Consider the following 23,657-nt stretch of genomic DNA (forward strand, 5'->3'; position numbering starts at 1 on the left):
ACGATCTGGGACTGGGAGGAGGTTAAAATTGTTTGATCTATTATCTTCTGGAATAATGTATTATTTTATTCATTTTCCTTTTAAGTTTTGCGCTTTGGGTGAATCTAATGGAGTTGATCACTTCTCTTCTCTTCCTCTCGTACTTCCGTTTATGAAATAGGATATTAGTGTCTAAATTTAAATAGATGGCCAATCTTTTGCACTAAGTAATAAAAATTCTAGAACAAGTTTAGTAAACGTGTATCTTATTGTATAACATTGTAACTGAGAAACCCGATGTAAACAATCTGAGTAAATAGCAGAAACAATTGGAGAAAAGATGAAATACATTGTATTTAGAGAAAAACGAAACATTACATATGCACTAAACACTTCCCAGCTAACCGTGAGTAGCAAAACTACAAAACGAACCTTATGAAGGACACATAAAGGTTTTACGATCTAAACCAATCTTTAGTAAGTTCAAATCCAAGTTACCATTGATTTGATCGAAACTAACAAAAAGCTATTGTATCAATTGCTTATGTTGATTAAAATGTATTTAACTATATTTTGTTTCTTATGGTATTGGATTGCTTAGTTTGTGTAAATATTTTAACATGGAATTATGGATTGCTAAGATTAATTAGTTGATAGTTTACGTTATTATGTATACATTTTATAAATGTACGAATTGCTTGTTGATTAGTTTGATATCTTATAATGTAGATGTAAACATATACATTTTTTTTTTGTTTTTTGTCAATATTAGTTAACAAAAATGAATATTTCTCTGATATGGGCGATATATGTACCGGTATATATGTTTCCATATTGCCTCCATGTGCCGATGAAATTCTTGCTTGTTTCCATCCTTCAGCACAGTACAAGCACCCTTCCTCTTCATCAAGAAAAAATCTAGGACATATTTATGTGTAGTATTTTGTACAACCTACTTGGAGTATACTAGAATCCTATCAACGACAATTGACTAACTTGCCTTTACTCATTTTCTTTTGGTTATGATAGGTTAAATCACAACAAGCTAATTCACATTATGTACTCATATTTAGCACTACTAATTAATACATCACTAGCATAAAAAACATACCCACATCAAAGAAAAAGCTTCTTGACTAATTTCTTGCAAGGATAAGGCTATGCCTACCATCTCAAACCTTGTATTTGTTGATTGTGTCCTTAGTCTAGTTGAAGTTACCTAAGTTTGTAAGGCTTTTTAGGTCAGTAACACTTTGTATTTTGAGCCCTGCCATGCTGTCACTTTAACGATTTTGCAGAGAAGACAACTCGAATTAGGAAAGCAGTATCGATTCTTACCCTCATTGTTCCTATTTTGTTAGCATAGAAAAACCATCAAAACATTCTCTGTTAACTGTTTGTTTTCAATTTGTTTTTGTTATAGTATTTATGTCCCATTCTAAAATTTGTTAGTTTTCCTTCTGGCTTTGTTGGTTCATAGCTTTGTTGGTTGTGTTTCCAGGAAGATGGATCGGCAGTATCAATTTTTCTTCTTTCAGGAAGCAGTAGTCAAGATGGTCACTTGGTAGCAGGTCGTAATGGTGTTAAACGCTTGCGGACAGTATGCACTTATATGAAGCTTCCACTTGTAGATTTATGTTGCAAATCCTTTTTCTTTTGATCAGAATGATATAATATGTTTCACTTTTCTTACGTATAAAGGATGAGAATTCTTAGATGGGAATTCTTAGTTCCTTTTCTGAAACTTCTCCTTGTTCACTTGAATTACTTCTTCCTTTTTGCATAATACTGTTTTGCTGAAAATTACTCTGCTGCAATTCATGGCATCATGTTTTCACTTTAATTTGATTGGACTATTTTTTTTTTTTTTGCCATATTTCTGTCATGTCAATTGAATGTGTCAATGTCATGTTCTCCATAATCATTTTTCATGCACTCTTTGCACACATTCGAGTTATAGTTCGCAAAGTTTATGTGGTTTCTTTCAGGTTAGGCATCCGAATATACTATCCTTCCTACACAGCACTGAGGCTGAGGTTTCAGATGGATCTACTATGAAACATACTATTTACATTGTGACAGAGCCAGTTATGCCTCTCTTAGAAAAGATCAAGGAATTAAATTTAAATGGTACACAGAGGTAAGTGATTTTTCTGATGGGTTGTCTGAAAATATTGTTGTTGACACGAAATATTTATGCAAATATACCTATTTAGATTCTGCTACTATACTCTCTTGGCTAGTAGGTAACTCTTTTTTTGAGGCAATATTTTCTTCTAATGGCCTGTTCTATAATCAACTTAATACAACTTTATTCTTTTTAACAATAACCTAATAATAAGATAATTGTTAAGATAGAAGATGGCGAGTTATCTAAAAATGAGAGTTTTAAGTACTTATGACCATTTTTGCAAAAGGATAGAGGGATTGAGAGATGTCTTACATAAAATAGAAACAAGATGGTTGAAATGAAGGCAAGTTCATGTGTTCCTTGTGATCGTAAAGTACGTCTAAGAAATAAAGGAAAGTTTTACAAAATAATGGTTAGACATCTTATGCTATATGGAGCTGAATATTTTGTAAAAAATAATGGTTAGACATCTTATGCTATATGGAGCTGAATATTGGGCTACAACTCGAGCACATGAGTAAAAAATTAGAGTTGCAGAGATGAGGATATTAAGGTGGATGTGTGTACATACAAGGATGGACATGATAAGAAATGAAAATATTAGAGAAAAAGTCGATATTGCACCTATTGAGGGAAAACTCTTGAAAATATGTTTAAAATGGTATGGATATGTACTTAACTAATAAATGTTCCAATTAAGCGATGTGAAATTATAACAAATGTGCACATCTAACAAGGATAAGGAAGATCATAAAAGACATGGTTACAATTATAAAATAAGATAAAATTTATTTAAATATAAATAATGATATAGTAGGGGATAGAGCTCAATGGCGTAGAAGAATTCATATAGTCGACCCCACCTAGTCGGATAAGACTTGGTTGTTGACAATAACCTAATAATGCATATTCAATAAGATACACATTATTTTTACTAAATACTAATATCACTTACTTGAATCTAGAAAATTAATAAATATTTTTTTGTACAATTTTGATTTTTCAATAGAATAAATAATATATTGACTTAGGTCCTAAAAAATTTGTTTTATTCCTGCATTTCTTTATTTGACAGTTTTCGTGTGTGATATTTTAGTAATTTTTTATGTTACTTCCAAGTTGCAACTATGACACATGACCTATTCAAGCATGATTATTAAAATCAGTATCAATTTTGGACTATCAAAAAACTTAAGTTTTGTCTATATTACATCAGTAAGATCGATTGATTAATTTTAAAAATAGGTTGCTAGTAGTTCTCGGAAGTACTACTACAAGAACATATAACTTATAAGCTATTCGAAGCAACAAAATGATTATAAGTGGACTACTTATTGCATATATTACTTACATCTATCTATTTGTTGCCTCCTATAAGAATACTAGATGGTAAAGATTTATGTACCGACCAAAAATAATCAGGCCATCATGACTTTTTTTGTGAGATTTTTTTTCTTTTCACATTGACTATGAGTTTTTGCATGTAGTGTTGTCAACACATTACTTCAGGATACACCTTTTTTTAAAAATGTGTTACTTGGTTGATAAATAATGCTTGTATTTGTAACTATAGAAGTCATGCATGGACCATCACTGCTTTGTTAATGAATATCCTTTGATGTATATGCCTGATTGATTGCAACCAATTATCTCATGGATTACGACTGCTGGTTCCAACTTTGCCATGAGATTGGTATCTGAGCAACATAAATGATACTTGACATTTTTGTGTGTTGCTCGATAAGTGATGATAATGGTTTGTGAAGCTCCATAAAAGTGATCAAAATACATGGGCTATGAAGCTCCATAGTAATGATATAAAATTTAATAAAGGCAATAGGAAGCTCAATATGGTGATAGGAAGTTTTGTACCCACAATGCAAAAATGTTTGGTAGAAAATTGATGACTCAAATTCAAATGAAAATTCAATGTGCATTTTTCAGGGTTTTAAAATAAAATTTCAAGTTGGTTTATGCCTTCTGAAATGTGATATTCAGTTCCAGATTAACATTTTCGCCTATTAGGTATTTATAGGAAAACTTGAAAACCTAAAACTTAACCTTGTTATGTACTATATGCAGAATGAAATATATATCATATATATATCTTACTATTTTATTAAAAATCTCCCCCCTTTATTAACTAACTTTGGTGAAGTCTAAAATGAATTTACGTTAATATCCTTTTTTCTATTCACACTAAAAATAATTCCAAGATTTATTAGTAATTTCACAAGCGAAACAATCAGTGATCTAGAGTTCGAGACTCAGCTGCAGCATATTATTATGAATTTTTCTCATCATTAATTTTCTCTAGTTGTTTTATATAAAAAAATATAGTTTTCTTTAGTCTCACATCTTAGAATTGACAACACTATGATCAAAGAAGCTTCTATAAATATTTTAGGCCGACAATGTTAAAAAATATACTTTTCTTAATTTTTTTTGCTAAGATAAGTATAATATTAAATTAAATTAATTTTTTTCATAGGGAAGCCATAAGGGTGACGCTCGAAAATCCAAACACTTCGGATTTTCAAAGACCCAAATAATTCAGATTTTCAAAAGTCGGGTACTTTACCCTAATAACTCTACTAATGACTCTACTTTAGTATTTTAATACTAAAATGCTTTAATTAATATAATTTCATTATAAAGGGTCAATATGATTTCAATGTATTATATTACACACGCGACGCGTGTGCACGATCACTAGTATATATAAAATTTCAAATCAATTTGAGTTGGATTTGCAAAAAATAAGTCCACACAGTCAAATTAGTTCCAAACAATATCATGTATTGATATGTGACCGGACTACCACTGGAATTGAAATTGAGATGCATTATAAAAAGGGTAATTTTCCTTTCCATATCTAGAATTTACCTATTTGAGTTTTGATGCATTAGAAGGATGAGATTTATAAAATTGAGGTTTAAGAGAGTATTATTTTCTTACCTTTCAAGTGAATTTAGCCATCTGAATTTTTGTCTTATGACTTTGTCTTTGGTGCCATTGAACTTTGTGTTTTTACCAAGTTATGTTGTTTTTCTTCCCTTTTTTCTTCACCTGAAAGCCTTTTCATGCAGGGGTGAGTATTTCGCATGGGTATACATCTTGTTTTTCTTCCCTTTTTTCTTCACCTGAAAGTCTTTTCATGCAGGGATGAATATTTTGCATGGGGTCTACATCAGATATCTAAAGCTGTGAGCTTTCTGAATAATGATTGTAAGCTTGTACGTAGTCTCTTACATCTTAGACCTGAGAAATTCAGTCTATTTTAAGCTTGAATCTCAAGACATAATTCTATTATTTTCTTATCTAAATTGCTATAATTGATCATTCCGCTGCTTTCTTCTCTGTCAAATTCTTTGCATTCCATGCTTATTGTTTACAAGTTTGTTCCATATGATTTTTTTTCAAGATATTTCAGGGCTGTCTTCATTACCATGAGAAAATGTAGCTGCTAATTATTTGTAATCGACACAGTTATCTTCTTGTGATGGATTATGAGCTATTATTCATAAACTTAGAAAGTTTGTGAAAACTAAAAAACACCATTGTGTTCTTATGTGGTAAACAACATAAGTTTTTTTTACCATTTATTTTATGCTTGGTTATCAAGTTTTTTCCCCAGAAGAAGAGAATATTTTATTAAGTGCTCCATTGACTATGCAGAAAGATTCTTTATTGTGAATCAATCTAGGATGAGCAGGAAAGTTGCTCTTCAAATTTCTGGTGCACTGGTCCTTATGTCTTGTAAAATTAGTAAAATATATACACTTGAATCTGGACTCCTGACATTATGATCTATGTATTGGACAATGCTGTTTCTTTTACAAAACTGTGAGATCATGATACTAATGATTTTCTTGATATACTTATTTTATTCCAGGTTCATGGTAATGTGTGCATGGCCAGTGTTGTGGTGACTCCAACTTTAGACTGGAAGCTACATGCCCTTGATGTGCTATCAGAATTTGATGGGAGCAGCGAAGTTTCTAACAGTGCAATGCTGGTATTTGAATCCTACCTTTTTCACTAGATTCTATTTCCGATGATTTTCTTTAGTTATAAATTATTAGTTGATCTTGGAACATGCTAGTTTGTACAACAAACTTGAAAATCATGTCTACAACAACTATTTAGCATATTTATTCTTATTATAGTTAAACTAAAGCATTTTCACAAGAGAAGTGATCTTAGGTAGATTATCGTTGGAGTTATACAAATTGAAGTATTTGCAAAGTTCATTTGCAAGAACGGATCCATCTGACATAAATTAGATTTAGGCCTGTTTTTGTGTGAGGTTTTATGGTCTATAATGACATCTAGTCCTTGTAGATTACAGAAAGTGATCTTTGTACGGGAAATGTTTTTTTGAAGCAAAAGACATGGGAAATATTAAAGCTTAAACCTGCCAAACTCGGGCAAATATCAAAGCTTAATCCCGCCAACCCAGATAGTCCGAAAATCCTTGTTTTCAGACTCAGGCAAAGTATCAAAGTCCAATCATGCCAAGCTAAACTAAAGTACCAAACTAAAACAAATCCTGGACCACAAACGGACAAGTTACATTAATTACTATTGAAGCAATCTCTTCATCTCTGTACATAGTTCGAGATGGAAGCGAGAAGTTCAAGAGTGATGTTAGTCTTAGTAGTCTAGGAGATAAAAGTTGACTCCTATAGTTCTCACTTGTTGCCATTTACTGAGATCAAGGAACTTTTGAAGTTATTCAGGACTTATCTTCTGTAGAACTGTTAATAATTTTCTACTTTATGAATTGTTTAAACACAATCCATCTTATTCTGAGTTCCCAATTATCACACCTAAACTACCACATGAACAGAAATGAACAAGATAAAATGAATTGGTAAGTTTAAGACTATTAGGGAAAGTTTGAGTCCTAGCATTTTTTGACATTTTTAACCTTGAAAAAAAGAATGGTTTACAAAGAATGTTTGTTGACCATTGTGTTACAAACAAGACAACTATTAGGTTTCTATTCCCAGAGTAGATGACGTGTTAGATTTGTTAATAGGATTACATTATGATTTCTTCAATGTAGGTCACTAAATCAGAATTAGGATACGTAGATACGATTTCTTGCAAATCACTAAATCAGATTAGGATTCTTGATGAATACAAGATCATTTTTAAAACACAAGATAAGCCATATGAATGACTGGTCATGCCCTTGGTATTTTCAAATACTTTAAGTGCACTCATAAGGGAGATGAATTAGGTTCTTTGATCAAGTTGTTAGTAGTTTACTTCAGATGTCAGTTTGATAGGCATCAAGAGATATGATAGCAACCTGAAGCATTTACAACTTGGACTTGGAACTTGGAAGCATTCTGAACCAAAAAATTTGTTTGTAATCAAGACATTTTTTTTTCACAACTTAGGTCCTGTTTCTTGAGTTCATTATGTTTGTCCTAGGTATTTTCATGAATTGTGACAAAATTAGAGAAATTAATGATTGACTCAACCCAATTACATCAAAAACATGAAGTTTTCAAGATTTGTCTATTTTAATGCCTTTCATTTAGGATTTATGTACAATTATGTTTAGACAAATTGACTCATATCAATTTGTCTAGGAGAGCCCCTCAGAGTTCCATTGGACTATGTTTGAATCTGCAACCTTTTTGATAATGCTCATGATGCATTAGGAGTAAAGGTTGGGTGCATTGTTGTCTGATTCAGTATCGGAATCACGATCAAATGGTGTAAACTATTTCATTGGCTCAGTAGAATCAATGAAATTGAAAAAAAAAAAACAAAAATGAGAAAGACATAATCAAATTATTTCACAAAACAGATTGCAAAGAAGATTATAAATTCTTACAAAGAATATATATTATATGTCAATACACATATTCCATTACATGTTATTACATATCCAATTATTAATAATTGAATTTAAAAATAAAATCATATTTATTAATATAGTTAATAAATAATAAAATAATTCATAGAAGATAATAAAATCATATGAACTTACTAACACTTGAGTGTGTATATATACACACACACATACAACAACAACCATGTCTTTATACTACTAAGTGGGGTCGGCTATATAGATCTTTTTGTCTCATTGGGTTCAATTCCCTATTATATTCTCATTTACAGTTAAATGAACTTTATCATGTTTTATCGTTGCTAACCAAATCTTCTTTGGCCTCTCTCTTCTTTGCTTATTATGTGTATTTATTATGGTCTCATTTCGCCTAATTGGGACATTTATTGGTCGTCTAAGTATATATCTTTACCATCTTAGATATGTCTCTGGGAATTTTCTCTCAATAGCTGCAATTCCGACTTTCTATCTAATAGTTTCATTTCTTATCTATTTATGCACATCCATTTTAACATCTTCATCTATGCAACTCTCATCATCTTCTTCTTCTTTTCTCAATTCATAACCTAAGTAATGTTCATATCATCTTAAACGTGTCTTTTGGAGTTTCACTCAATAGGTACAATCTTAATTTTTTATTTAATATTCTCATTTCTTATCATATCCATCCTCGTATGTCCGCACATCCTCATTAACATCTTCATTTTGCGACTCTCATCTTCTACTTGTGTGCTCGATTCATATCCTGACATTCAGCTCCATATAATATAGCAGGTTTAATCGTCATTTTATAAAACTTATCTTTGAGCTTTAGAGGTAGCTTACGATTATAAAGAACACCTGACACCCTTCTCTATTTCAACCATGCTACATATATTCTATGAAAAACATCTCTATCAATTCCTTCATCCTTTTGCAAAAACGATTCTAGATATTTAAAGCTCTCAGTTATATGAATTCGTCATCTCATATTTTAACAATTTTCTTCTTACGTCTAATGCTACTAAACTTAAATTCCTTATAGTTGGTCTTTACTCGACTAAACTTAAAACCTTTTACTTTTTCCGCCAAGATTCAAACTTAACATTTACTCCTTCACGTGTCATTGGTTAGAAGAATGTCATCTATAAACAACATGCACCATGCTAACATGTCTTGGATATGTTTAGTGAGTCCATGACTAGTGTAAAAAGATATAAACTTAGCGTCGATCCTTGAAAAGCAAGCCCATGCTTTCAGACAACAACTTTTGAAAAGGATGAAAAGGTCATTTTGTCACTGGCCCTTCCTCTTCCTATTTAGTGTTGGATAATAAATGGTCATTATGTGATATATAGTACTTTGTATTATGTTTGATAAGAAATGATGTTTGGATGAAGAGTATTTCTAATTTTTCACTGCATGATTACAAAAGATTAAAAGTTCTTCTTTACGGGTTAGTCTTCATGGAATCAAGAATCTCTCTTATATCTGTTTACACCAAAATAATGCATCTGAAATCATATTTTTCTGCATTATTTTCTTTCCATAATGACATTTTGTGCTCCTGTATAATTACAGTAAAGTATAGTATTTCATACATCTTATCCTTACAATGCAGCAATATGAATGGCTGGTTGGATCACAGTATAAGTCAATGGAGTTGGCAAAGTCAGATTGGACAACTATTAGGAAGTCACCTCCTTGGGCTATTGACTCATGGGGAATGGGTGAGTGAAGTTTACAACTAAAAACGTTTCTATTTTTTTTCCCTGTGCATGCTGAATGATCTCATTGATGTACTTCTAGAAACTATGGAGTGTTTGATTAAAGAAAGGCTTTCTGAAAACTTACTTCATAATGCCGTTTTTATGTACCTACCATTAATGAACTATGGATTCATTGTTAGCATAATGCATAGAATGCATTATTATGCTACTGCAAGTGCACGTCTACATCGTCAGTAATAAAAAATATCGAACTCACATGGATTGGGCATAAGCACTAGAGACTTAGCACAACGAATTAGCTAAATGATCAAGAGTTGTGAATTTACACACTTAAAGGGAGAAGTAAGAGAAGAGAGAGTAAGAAAAGAGAGTTGGTTGGAGAAACTTGGTATAGGGGAGCATTCTAAGAGTTCGGTTTAGTTGTGATGCTAATTAACATACTAAGAATTGCCCATATTTAATCCTCTATCTTTATGCACATGTAGGAAGTCTAACTCAATACCAACACTGCCCCTCGACGGTTCTGCTGGTCTATTGATATCCAATGCTACTAAGTAGATGTGGTTACCTAGGAAGTCTGGTTGAAGGGATACCCTTGTCGCTAGGCTCCCCGGTCATACGTTCACTAGGATACACAAGACACCTTCTAATATAGGATTAAAAATAGCCCATTAAGCCTAATTCAATGCTTCCTTATAGAGAATGGTTCTCCCTTTCGAGGCAATATTCTAGATATTTGGTTAAAGGGATACCCTTGTCACTAGGACCCCTAGTTATACGATTTAGAGCATCTCCTTTACAAGGCGAACAAATCAATACAATCATTCATTCAAACATGAGATCTAGCACAAATACTTCACACATAAATTCAATCAAATAGATACAAGGCATAAACATGTCACACGGATAGGAAATTGGCGAATTCAAAGAGTATACATCAATTACACTTCATAACTACTCCCTTAATCCTAGAACAAGAGAATCTACTCCATAACAAGAGGAGATGAATCCAAAGACATTGAAATTGCAAGCTTAAAAACCAAATCTAAGAAGAAGAGGAATAAAAGCTTAGCCAAGACGACAAGAGGTCTTCGGATCTAATCTTATTCTTCTAGAGATGAAGGAGAGGGCGAAAACATCTTCAGATCGTCAATCAGAGTGCGAAGAATCAATAGATCTAGATTAAGTTCAGTCCTCCCAAAGGGAAGACCTTTCTCCTCTTGAAAAGGGGAAGAACTCTCCTTTTATAGAGCAGGGCACGACCCGGGCACGGGTTGTGTCACGACCTTGCCTTTTAGCACGACCAGCACTTGAAGAGCCTCTGGAAGTAGTATACGGCTGTGTGCTTTCACACGGCTTGGGTTTGATTGATCTCTGGACGAGAGACACGACCATGTGAAACTACATAGCCAGGACTTGACCAAGCTCTGTTTGGAGGACACGACCATGTGAAACCGCACGACTGGGACTTGATTGAGCTCTGGTGAAGGAGCACGATCGAGCTCTGCTTGCCCACGGGTGGGGAGACACGACCATGCCAGGGGCACGACCGGGCTCTTTTTTTATTCTAGGGTTGTTCCACAACACGTCTTAACTCTGGAATTACATCCTATCAACAACAAAACGAGCACGAGCAGATCTCCGACAAACAGAGTAATTATGATGAAAATATGATAAAAAATGAGTGTAATGACATAGAACATACTCAATGAAAACAAATGAATGTGCGTCAAAGTATGCATAAAAGTGTATGAAATCTACTCATATCACACCCCCAGACTTAAAACTTTGCTTGTCCTTAAGTAAAATTCCACAATCCAAATTCATGTGCTAATATAGTGCATTATAATCTCTAGTGAGACATTCTAACTTTGTCAACTAGTTTCATTGGTGAGCATGATCATGGAGTAACCCAAATGTGGCCTAAATGTAAGTCCTCATGCGCAGTGCAATGAGTGACCTAACGTTTTCAAGTTTCAATCTCTAATCATAGTCAAGTCGTTATCTAACTGAATTCCTTATGTTCCCACGCTTGGTTCATCTTTTGTAATCTACCCAAGGTCTCAAAGGTGTGCCCAATATCAAGAGAAATAGTATTTATTTCCTCAGTAACTTAACTAGGTCTTAAAGGGGTAATTTGCTAGTTTTCACTTGTGAAACTATTTTTTTATATCTCTTATTCTGTTTTTTTTTTCTTCTCAAAGTAATTGCATTCTACAATACTTGAATTTCATTCATTTTTTTTTGGTGCTTTAGATGTAGCCCTAACAAATGTAGGGATATTTTGATTTTTCCAAACAAGCTTAAATGACACGAGCATCATCCAGTAACCAAGATGTAGTCTAAGAAATCACTATAAAAACCCAAGTACTAAACAAGTTTGATAAATCATGACTAATCTCAGAGTTATCTATTATTCAAACTTAGGCAAGTGAAATGAGATCCTTAAAATTAGGCCACAACTCAAATTTTTCTCGATACAACATATTGCTTACTTCGTGCTACCAGAGATAGAGAAAAGAAGTTCACTAAACATACTAGCACTATTCCTCACAACAACATGAATCAAGAAATGAATGTGTTAACAATTTTGCTATTGGACAAGTCAAAGGGTAAGATTGATGTTCTCAAGTGCCTCAGAGACAACTATTCTAAACAAGCCAAACAATCAAAGCAACTGAAGATCAAAGAAAATGAAGAAAATTGCATTCAAATTGGAAACTAACATGAAAACAAACAACATACAACTGAAATGAACTAAAAAGTCAAGAAACTAAGTCTATGTATAACTCCCCAGACTTAAACTTTTCATCGTCCCGATAAAATCAATATGGTGGAGGAGGGGGAGGTGGAGGACCTTGTGGTGGAGGGTAGGGGTAAGGAGGTAAACTATAAAACGAGGAGAGTGTGGCCGAGGAGGGAATCTAGGCACTCCAGGAAGATGACTAATATGCTCGTGGTACTGGAAAAGAGTGGCTACCCGCTATCTGGTAATGTCTATAGAACACCTAAAGTCCTCCATTCTTTCCTGATCATTGGTATAGTCAGACATAAATTTAGTCAATTATCTTTGGAAGTTCCTCGTGAATTAAAAATGATCACGAATATCTTGGAATTAGTTGTCAAACATTTGAAAGTGACTCTCCAACATTTGTTGTTGGGCACTTTGCTTCTCATGAAGAGAATCCAAAGAAACCCGAAAATCTGAAAAATCGAATCTAAAGGGACCTGTGCCATCAGAAAATGAATGCATAGCTAGATCTGGATGGCCTGTCGGCTTCGAGTTTCTAGAAGACAAGGGTTTAGAGTGCAGAGTGGAGGCAAACTTAGGAGCAATGTCCCTAATAATCCAGTTTCCCGGGGTTGCGAACTGTGGTTCGTTCGGGATTGGGTAGAGGGAGTGGGAATCCATCCTTCTTAGGAAAGGCAAAGTCGTTCTCATCCCGACAGATCATTCTCATAGCAAGGCAAGTATCAATATCAATTTTGGAATTGCCATGAATAACATTCAAACCATAGAGTTCGCATTATAAATTTAAATCTATTTGGGTAATCAACCTGCCAAGGACTATTGATCCCGTAGTTGTCTTCCCAGATTTTATAAGAGTTTGTAAAAAGTAGAACCCTGAGTCAAAGTCAATTTTATTTAACATCGCTCAAAACAAGTAAAGCTTCGCCTTTCTAACCACCCTGTCACTTTCTCGTCTATCGAAAATGATTTTACTTATTCCCCGGTGGAGGTATCGAAATATGGTGTTTTGCATGCTTGAAGCTTTAGATCGAGAGGGGTCGTAGGGTTTATTTAAACTAGTAATTGAATTCTAAAAAATATTGCTATTGAAATTATATGCGAATCTGTGAGATCCCCCTTAGGTAGGCCGAAGCAATTGTTAAAGTCATATAGAGTCCACCAAAAATCTTGATTCATTAACTGAAACCAGATTTTACCATCATAATCTGACAAAGTTAGTGAACTCAAAAACTCTAGGGTAATGTGGGGATAAGTTGGTGTGAGTACGTCATGTCATTCCAATCGAAAGCACTAATTAACCAGTCTATATCATCCTTAATCCCTCATACTTCCATAGTAGTAGGATCTAAATATCTAGTGCAATCCAATTTGCGAGTAACGAGAAAGTCAAATCTAGCTTTTTGTTCATTATTTCGAAAGATAATACCAAATTTATTGTCGTTACCTTTGTCACGTGCAATCTATTTGTTTTTGTCCTTGGAAGAAGCCTTCCCTTTGCCTTTGTTTTTCCCCGGGTCATTTCCTCCACTTGATCCTCCACTTCCACGTCAAATCCTCTTCAAAATGTTAGACATGGTTGAAAGAAAAGTAGGGGAGAGCGATTATTGAAGACAAAAGAGTGTGTTCTTAAAGAAGGAAAGAGGGATCTTGAGAGAGAGAGAGAGAGAGAGGAGAAGATCTTGAAGAGGAGTGGAGCTCTGGGAGAAAAAAGGAAGAGGAGAGCTCTTAAATCTAGATCTAGGTCTTAGAAAGAAGAGATCTTAGACATAAGGAGGTCTTGGAGAAGAAATTCGAGATGGAGACACTGAGGGAGAAGAAGGTTGTGGAATCTTACTTAGGGATGAGGAAAGAGGAAATACGGTCGTACCTTATAGGCACGACCAAGCCAAGCCGTGTTGAGCTTGGTTAGTCAAATGACATGGCCGCAACATGAACACCCTCTGCCAGTATCACAAGGTCGTGTCAAATGATATGATCACCTTGAACCTTCTCGGCTAAATTTACACGACTGTGTCAAATGACACGACCGTAGCTTGAATGCCCACAGTCTTGCACGGCCATGTCAAATGGCACGACCAGTGTCTTCTTAGGAGAGAAGGCACGACCGTGTTAAATGACACGGTCATGTCGTGAGGTGTGTGCTTCGTCTAGTTTCTCTACGACATTCCTCCTTTCCGTCTTTAAGGGTGCTTCCACGCCCATGGGAGGGTCATGGCTAGCTCGTGGAGGTCACAATAAACCTGAAAATAAAATTAAAAAAGTGCATTAGACTCGATGAAAAAGAAAAATTAAGACAAATGAAAAAGAAATTTTTGGGTTGCCTTCCAAGCAGCGCTTGTTTTAGGTCTTTAACTGGGCCTTGTCTCATTCTAACTCAGAGCTATGCCCTTAGAGGGATGGTTTTCCCCTCCAATGATGGACATTTCTTGTTTTTCCATCATCTTTGCTCTCGTCGGACAGATGTATTTTTCATTTTTTTAGTTGGGGGCCTCGTTTCATTATTTGTTGGACTAGGGACAAACATCCGGCAGCCTCCTGTGTGGGTGAAACATCATTGCATCTTGTTAGAATTCATCCAATCTGTTACAACTGCTTTTTAGACAAGTCAAATTCTAGCATTTCCTCACCTATCACCAAGGATAATTTATGATTTTTCACATCAATTAAAGTTCCTGCAGTGGCGAAGAATGACCTTCCCAGAATTATTGGGATCTTTAGATCTTCTTCCGTGTCTAACACGACAAAGTCGGTGGAGATGATGTAGTCCCCCACCTCCACTGGCACATCTTCAATGATACCCATTGGGTATCTACAAAATTGGTCCACAAGTTGCAATGTCATAGTGGTTAACTTAAAGTTTTTTTGAGACCCAGCTTATTACAAATTGAAAAAGGAATGAGGCTAATACTAGCTCCCAAATCACAAAATGCTTTATCATTGACTACAGTTCCTATCTTGCAAAGAATCGAAAAACTTCCTGATCTTGGAGCTTTGGAGGTACGGTGTCCAACAATAGAGCACTGCACTCCTCGGTCAATGCCACGGTCTCATAGCCTTCTTTCTTTTGTTAGACATGATTTCTTTCAGAAATTTAGCAAATTTCGGCATTTGATACAATGCATCTATCAAAGAAATTTCGATGTAGAGTTCTTTGATTTTCTCAAAAAAAAAAATTACCAAATTCTTTGTCCTTCTTGATGTTGGCAAGTCTGTGGGTGTAAAGAATTGCTTGACTTTGGATTATTGGTGGAGGAAGCTCTTCAACCTGAACAGTACTCTCCTCCTTTTCTTGAGTGCCACCTAAGTGAGATGAAGAAGGAGAGGGCTCTCCATGAGTGTTAATTCCTTTCTTAGAAGTAGTCACTTGGGGATCTCCCAAGGTTCACCCGTTTCGAAGCTCGATTCTATTACAATGCTCAACAGGATTTACATCTAGCTTTCCCGAAAAACCCCGGGTGCTCTTGAGGGATGAAGCTGTCTGTGCCACCTAACTATCAAGCATTTTCAAATGTTTTTTTAGATTTTTTTTTTAAACTTTGATTAAGTTGCTTGATGTCATTTTTGATCTCCAATTGTGTAGCTAGAATCTCCTCAAGAAATTTATTTGTTCGGAAGGGTTAATAGTTGGGTTGTGTTTCTTGCGGTGGATAACTCTGTTGTTGTCCCGGTTGATAACTTTGACATTGCCCAATGGGTTGCCTTGATCTTGGTTATTTTTTAGGAGAAGTTGGGGTGATTCTTTCAACCCAGATTATATGTATTAGAGTATGAGTTATTCTGTCGTGTGTTGAAGTTGTCAATAGCGTCACATTGTTCAATTTGAGCTAATTGAACAAAAATAGCTCCAAGTGGGCAAACTTCTTGAGCATGTTTCTGTTAGTGCAGGGAGCACAGACGATTGAACCTGTGCTTTGATAATGACAAAGGAGTTCAAAGTTAAGTTGTCTTGTTGTCTAACAAGTTGAACTAAGTGTGCAAGAAAGTCTTAAGCGATCTTAGGTAAAGGAAAGTTCTAGCTGCGGTTAGACAAGTAGAAAGTTCTAGTTGCAGTTAGGCAATGAAGTTCTGGTTTAGGGGACTGGGCGAAGTATTGGCTGGTCGAGGACTTTGGGTAAAATCCTAAAATCGAGGACTCTAGGTGAAAATCTTGGGGGTCGTGGACACCAGGTGGAAGACTGGACGGGTCGTGGATCCGACATTCAGCTTAAAGTCCTTAAGTCTCACAAACTGAGAAAAAGTCCATATGGTCTAGAGGATCGTTCTGGCAAAAGGTAATTTCTCCTGAGAGGAGTAGGTGAGGACGTGTTCTCTGAAGAGGAACAGTAGACATTGTCCGACCTAGAGCGAAACTCAAAGTCAGGACTGGACAATCCGAAGGCTGTCAAATCTTGCATTCTTTACATATTATTTGCCTGAACTAACTCTTTTTTGCAGGAAAGAGAAGTGCGAAAAAGGGGAGTCCGGGCGCTCGGAGCTGGTCCGGGTGCCGTAGGCACCCGGGCGGTCCGAGCGCTCGGACCAGAAAAGTTATCTCGAAGATGAGTTGGAGTGCGACGACTGACCGAATCCACGTCAAGGGTCTAGGCAACCGGAGGGGTTCTAAGCACCCGGAATGGGCTATAAAAAGAGGCTTCGACCAGTGGCTCAAAAACATTAATCCAAAAAAGTTCTTCTCTTGCGCATTGCTTAGAAAAAGCTTCCGCAACGCCTGAAAGTTGCTCCGATGATGACTATGCTGAAGATTTCATTCTCCAAAGTCGTCTGTATTTTTATTGTTCAAATTACTTGTAATCATTCGAAATTATACTTATACTCTTTACGATTGATTAGTGATTGCCCATTGAAAGCACTCTCACTTGCGAGCCTTGGAGTAGGAGTCGTCACAGGCGCTGAACCAAGTAATTCTTGGTTGTGTTAGCGATTGGATTGTTTTTCTCTTTCTGTCTTTATTCCACCGCCTTTACTCCGATTGATTATAAACGAGCGCTATTCACCTCTCCTCTAGCGCGTCTCGATACTACAGTTTTGTGCTTCCACATGATTCGATACTCCTACAATTGTGTTCATCATGTTGGTCCCTATGGACTCAAGCTTCTTTGTTAAGACATCTATTTTTGCTGATATTAGACTTAAAGCATTAACGTCATATTTACTAGGTACCTTAATTGGATTTCCAGGGAAAGAACTTCCACTTTTTTCTGAAGCCCATTGATGATGGTTAATAGGTACACTTTTAATTATTTCTTCGGCTTCATCAAGACTCTTGTTTATAAGTGCTCCTCTGACCGCAAAGTCGTGATACCTTTATATGATAATTGATTCCATTATAGAATGTGTGGATCACAAACCATTTTTCCTAGTCATGGTGTGGGCATAATCTGAGCATATTTTTGAATTTATCCCATGCTTCATAGAGAGATTCGGTGTCAAACTGTCTGAAGCTAGCAATTAAATTCCGTATATGCGCTGTCTTGCTTGGTGGGTAGAATTTATCAAGGAATAATTGCTCACATTGTTCCCGAGATGTAATGTTGTTGGCAGTAGTGAAGAGAGCCACAGTTTAACTCTATCCCTTAAAGAAAAGCCGAATAAGAGAAGTCTAACCACTTCAGCTGGTACTCCATTTATTTTTATGGTTCCATATATTTCATAGAAAACCTCTAGGTGCTGATTGGGATCCTCGTGCGGTCCTCCAAACTGATGTTGTTGCACCATAGTAATTATGACAGATTTTATCTCAAAATTATTGGCTTCGATAAACGGTCTTGTAATGCTAGACCGAAGTCCTCGAGCATAAGGTGCTGCGTAATCTTTAAGAGGTTTGTTTGTCATCTCCGTTTTTGCTTGTTCTTGTTACTTCTGTAAGTTTCTTCTTCTTCGGAAAGTCCTATCGATCTACGGATCAAGAGGTAATAAATCTCCCGCAGGGTTAGATCTATTCATGCAAGAGCAAGACTTAATCAAATCGAGATGCAAAAATTAAATTGCAGAATAACAAATGGAGAAATTAAAAACAAAAATCAAGATGCAGAATTAAAGTGCAGTAAAGAAATTGCAGAAATTAAAATAGGAAAATGCAAGGTATATACCAAAAAGAAAATGTAGAAATATTTACAAAAAGGAAAGAAAGCAATGCTTAGACTAAATCAAGTGTTTGTCAACTAATGTTATACTCATAATCCCCGGCAACGACGCCAAAAACTTGTTACGCTACCGTAAGTGCATGACTATGTGATAAAAGATATCGAACCCACAGGGATTGGGTATAATCACTAGAGACTTAGCACAGCGAATTAGTTAAACGATCGAGAGTTGTGAATTTACACACTTAAAGTAAGAGAGAAGTAAGAGAATAGAGAGAGTAAGAAAAGAGGGTTGGGGAAACTTGGTCTAGGGGAGCGCTCTAGGAGTTCAGTTTCGTTGTGACGCTAATTAACGTACTAATAATTGCTCATATCTCATCCTCTATCCTTATGCGCATATAGGAAGCCTAGCTTAATACCGACACTATCCCGTAATGATCGTGCCAATGTGCTATCTTTATTTGTATCCAATGCTACTAAGTAGATGTGGTTATCTAGAAAGTCTGGTTGAAGGGATACCCTTCTCACTAGGGCCCCCGGTCATACGTTCACTAGGGTACACAAGATACCTACTAACATAGGATTAGAAATAGCCCATTAAGCCTAATTCAATGCTTCCTTGTAGAGAATGATCCTCCCTCTCAAGACAATACTCTAGATGTCCGGTTAAAAGGATACCCTTGTCACTAGGGCCTCCGGTCATGCGATCTAGAGCATCCCCTTTACGGGACAAACAAATCAATACAATCATTCAATTAAACATGAGATCTAGCACAAATACTTCACACACAAATTCAATCAAATAGATACAAGGCATAAACATGTCATACGGATAGGAAATTGGCGAATTCAAAGAGTATACATAAATTACACATCATAACTACTCCCTTAATCCGAGAACAAGGGAACCTACTTCATAACAAAAGGAGATGAATCCAAAGACGTTGAAATTGCAAGCTTAAAAACCAAATCTAAGAAGAAGAGGAAGAAAAGCTTAACCAAGTCGATGAGAGGTCTTCGGATCCAATCCTATGCTTTCGGAGATGAAGGAGAGGGCGAAAACGGTTTTGGATCGTCAATCAAAGTGCGAAGAATCAACATATCTGGACCAAGTTCGATCCTCCCAAAGGGAAGACCTTCCTCCCCTTGAAAAGGGGGAAAACTCTCCTTTTATAGAGTAGGGCACAACCTAGGCATGGGTCGTGTCACGGCCGTGCCTTTTGGCACGACTAGAGCTTGAAGAACCTCTGGAAGAAGCACACGGTCGTGTGCTTTCACATGGTCTGGGCTTGATTGGCCTCTAGACGGGAGACACGATCGTGTAAAACCACACGGTTGGGACTTAACTCTGGAGGACACGACTGTGTGAAACCATACAACTAGGATTGGGATAAACTCTGGTGAGGGGCGCGATTGTGCCTTTTGGCACTTCCGAGCTCTGCTTGCCCATAGGTGGGTAGACACGGCCATGCCAGGGAGCATAGCCAGGCTTTGTTCTTCTTCTAGGGTTGTTCCACAGCATGTCTTAACTCCGTTCGCTCTGGAATTGCATCCTGTCAACAACAAAACTAGCACGAGCAGATCTCCAATAAAAAGAGTAATTATGCTGAAAATATGATAAAGAGGAGTGTAATGGCATAGAACATACTCAAAGAAAACAAATCAATGTGTGTCAAAGTCTGCATAAAAGTGTATGAAATCTATGCACATCATGCAACAATATTCAGGATATTACCCTTTTGGCACTAGCTATTAGCAGACGGAAGACATCATTTGTTTTGTTGATACAAGCTAGCATGTATCTGTTCTTAATTGATGACAATTATACTATGAGTGCTTAAACCATACATCTAAACGCTTACCTTAAAGCCTTAATTTAGTTGCTATTGGAACATTTCTGATTTAGATCTCAGGTCATGGAAGCTAAATGGAATATCCACTTTGATTCAGTTGAAAGTAGGATCATGATAGTAGGGTAGATAAATGAAGCTGATAGCTAATGAAGCACATGTATCTAAGTATATCTAACAACAACCAAACCTTATCCTACTAGGTGGAGTCATTTAAGTATATCTAAGCGCATTTAAAATGGAACTGAAGAACCCTGGGGTAATAATCTTCTGGGTTTTAGGATCTGCCTATTCAAATGACTTAATTGTAAAATTAGAAAGTTTAATTTAGCATGTGAATGAATTGGCTATATACTTGTAACGTCAAGAGTTCTTGATGTAATTTGAAGTCAAGGCTCAACTAAAAAATTATAGTTGATTGATTTGATTGTATTGACATCCATGTAGCTTTCATTCCTGTGTGATGCTTATTATCAATGAGTGAAATTACAATCTTTGTTGGTATCGTGGCATTTACCTCTCCCACCTCCCAACATCATCAGAAAACCATGTCCATTACATCGGTTAGTGACCTAAATTGAAATACCAGCAAGTTTATGGTTATATTATCAATGCATATGTTCACTTGGGAAATACTGATATGTTATTGTTAATGCTTGTCCGATGTTTAGTGTCTGAAGTTCCATTTGCAATCGTCTATTTTGTTAGTGCATATTCTATGGATCTGCATTCAATTTAAGTTTGGTTAGCTTGGTGGAATTTTTGTATGGTAACTTATCATCCCTTGTCCAGGGTGTTTGATTTATGAGATTTTTTCTGGGATGAAATTATCCAAAACAGAGGAACTTCGGAACACCTCTTTCATTCCAAAGGTTAGCATTGATAACTTGTTATTTGTTGCATTGTAATTTTGAAAACGTTGATTGTTTAATATTTTTACTTAAATCTATCACACCTTTGTACGAACGAAGGTTTACTAAACAACTAGAAAAGGTTATTTGTTGTTCTTTATATTTGAATGCTAAGCTACTATTAAAAGACCACTATAACATGCGTGTTTTTTCATTTTCATCCCATAGTCTCTGCTTCCAGATTACCAGAGGCTTTTGAGTTCCACACCATCTCGCAGACTGAATCCATCAAAGCTTATTGACAACAGTGGTGAGTTCTTTTCTAATTTATATGAACTTGTCTTTTGGGATTAACATCTACTAAATCTAAAATTCAATGCTTAAATAGAAGCTTCCATACTAGAGGGATTCACTTTTATAACTCCTTAAAGAGCATAGGATCACCAAAATATAGTTTTTGTATATGTTAGATACCAACAGCTGCAGGATGGGTCTCTTTCTTATTCATGTCTCATCCTGCCCTCTCTGATGTAATTTATTCAAATCTAAACAGAATTCTGACATTTTTGATAGTGCACATGTACTTTATTTAACATTTCTTAGGGTGGCAAATGGTAAATGCCAATTTTCAAGCTATTTGAAATTTTTTTTTCCATGTTTTGTTCAGCTTCTTTTTCTTGCACTGTTTTTTCCTGAAATTTTCTTGCCAACTAATTTTTTCATTTACTATCTAACCATATTAGTTACAACAATTGACTAGGTTATATTACCTTATACTTTTTTAATCTTCATATTCATATCTTCCTATAAAGAACTTTAGTTAAAGATATGCTAAAATAGACTACATGTTTCAAAGAAAACTAATCTACAATAGCTAACTTACCCCTCCATTGAAAATGCTTCAAGAACATATCAAATCAAAATGAGAAAAACATTATTGACATGTTTGAAAACTTCAACATAAAATTATTAATATTTAAGCAAATAGAACAAATTTACAAACAATTTTTAATGTTTTTTTTCAAACCGGTATTCACAATATAAATGCTAACCTTGTTCAAATAAAAAATTGATAGTGTGAAAATGGTTGGCCAGAAATTGTTTTCAACTGCAGGAGAGAAATGATAATAAGTAAAAAGTTGCCAATAGTTTGGCAAATAAAAATTCGTATATATAATCCGAATGAATGCATTTTACAGTTTCTTATTTCATTTTTATTTTCACTATATTTGATAAGCACGTTAACTTTCTAATTTTCAAGTGATATGAACCTGTACTCAATAAGACTTTTTGTAGGTTGATTTTTGAAAATAATATTGTATATTTATTTTTATGTAATTTTTAAATTCGTTGTATCATGTATGTAGTTAATTATGAAATATAAATTCAGATGACATGATTGGCAAGAAATTGTTCTTGGGTAATCCACTTTGTGGCAGCAAGAACTTGAAAAATTATAGGTAGCTGGCTAGAAAAAATTTAGATATTCTACTTATGTTTTTGACATTTTTTTGGATTTTTTTGTTTTTCAAATAATGTGAATGCATGTTATAGATACTCATTTTCCTCATCATGCATGATCTTTTCGAAATTGTTTTCCTAAATTTGATGTTCTAACAAAGTCTCTTGTAACAAAACCTTTTGGTCTAGAAGGTTTTTCTGTAAGTCATAGGCAGGGACTCAGATTGTATACTTGGCTGTTTCAGATTTGCAAAAATTGCAATCATCAGCCCCAATCTGGAGGCATTAGTCTCAGGCATTTGGGAAAACGTGCAACTTTCATGGGATCTGTAAGAGAAAAGTAACTGTTGTCATCCTTATAAATAAGCTTTTATATTTTTTATTATCACTAACAACCTCCACTCGCTTGTAAAATCTGTTATTTCAATGATTCACTCATTCATTCTATTATGATCTTTTAAATATTTTATTTAAAATCTGCCTCTTTAAAAGGGAAAAGGACTCAGTCTGACCCAATAATTCTTTCTTATTAGAATATTTTCATAATAAGTTGGTGGAGACTATTCAGTTCATGGAGATCTTAAACTTAAAAGACAGTGTTGAGAAAGATTCCTTTTTCCGCAAGCTTCCTAACCTAGCAGAACAGCTTCCTCGCCAGATTGTGCTGAAGAAGGTTTCTGAAATCTGCACTGTCATTTGTTTACACTTTACAGTGTCTTTTACGTTGAACACTTTAAGATATCTGCAAAAGGCTAACCTTATCTTTTGGTTTTCTACTCTAGTTGCTTCCGCTGTTGTCTTCTGCGTTGGAATTTGGTTCAGCTGCTGCTCCTGCCTTAACTGCATTGCTGAAAATGGGTTCATGGCTTTCAGCTAAAGAGTTCAATATCAAGGTAAATCTGCCAATCTTATTTTATTTTGTTTCACCATCATTCTTCAATTAAAATACATTGTTAAATTTCCACTGTAATG

The 23,657-nt window shown here is 35.3% G+C and overlaps 1 protein-coding gene across 2 annotated transcripts in view; it reads left to right on the forward strand.

Annotated features, from left to right (window-relative positions):
• Window positions 1-23,657, forward strand: part of LOC122031175 (probable inactive serine/threonine-protein kinase scy1) — a 58,175-nt gene that overhangs the window by 353 nt on the left and 34,165 nt on the right. Inside the window, exons 2-10 of one of the 2 annotated variants that reach the window (XM_042590311.1) lie at window positions 1,481-1,579; window positions 1,968-2,119; window positions 5,274-5,346; window positions 6,006-6,128; window positions 9,580-9,688; window positions 21,166-21,245; window positions 21,453-21,534; window positions 23,219-23,358; window positions 23,468-23,578. In XM_042590311.1, the coding sequence (XP_042446245.1) occupies window positions 1,481-1,579; window positions 1,968-2,119; window positions 5,274-5,346; window positions 6,006-6,128; window positions 9,580-9,688; window positions 21,166-21,245; window positions 21,453-21,534; window positions 23,219-23,358; window positions 23,468-23,578 (969 nt within the window). The remainder of the gene's footprint in view (window positions 1-1,480; window positions 1,580-1,967; window positions 2,120-5,273; window positions 5,347-6,005; window positions 6,129-9,579; window positions 9,689-21,165; window positions 21,246-21,452; window positions 21,535-23,218; window positions 23,359-23,467; window positions 23,579-23,657) is intronic. The other variant, XM_042590312.1, reaches the window with a different exon arrangement.

The sequence above is a fragment of the Zingiber officinale genome, chromosome 11A, assembly GCF_018446385.1.
Source record: "Zingiber officinale cultivar Zhangliang chromosome 11A, Zo_v1.1, whole genome shotgun sequence".
Classification (NCBI taxonomy): domain Eukaryota; kingdom Viridiplantae; phylum Streptophyta; class Magnoliopsida; order Zingiberales; family Zingiberaceae; genus Zingiber; species Zingiber officinale.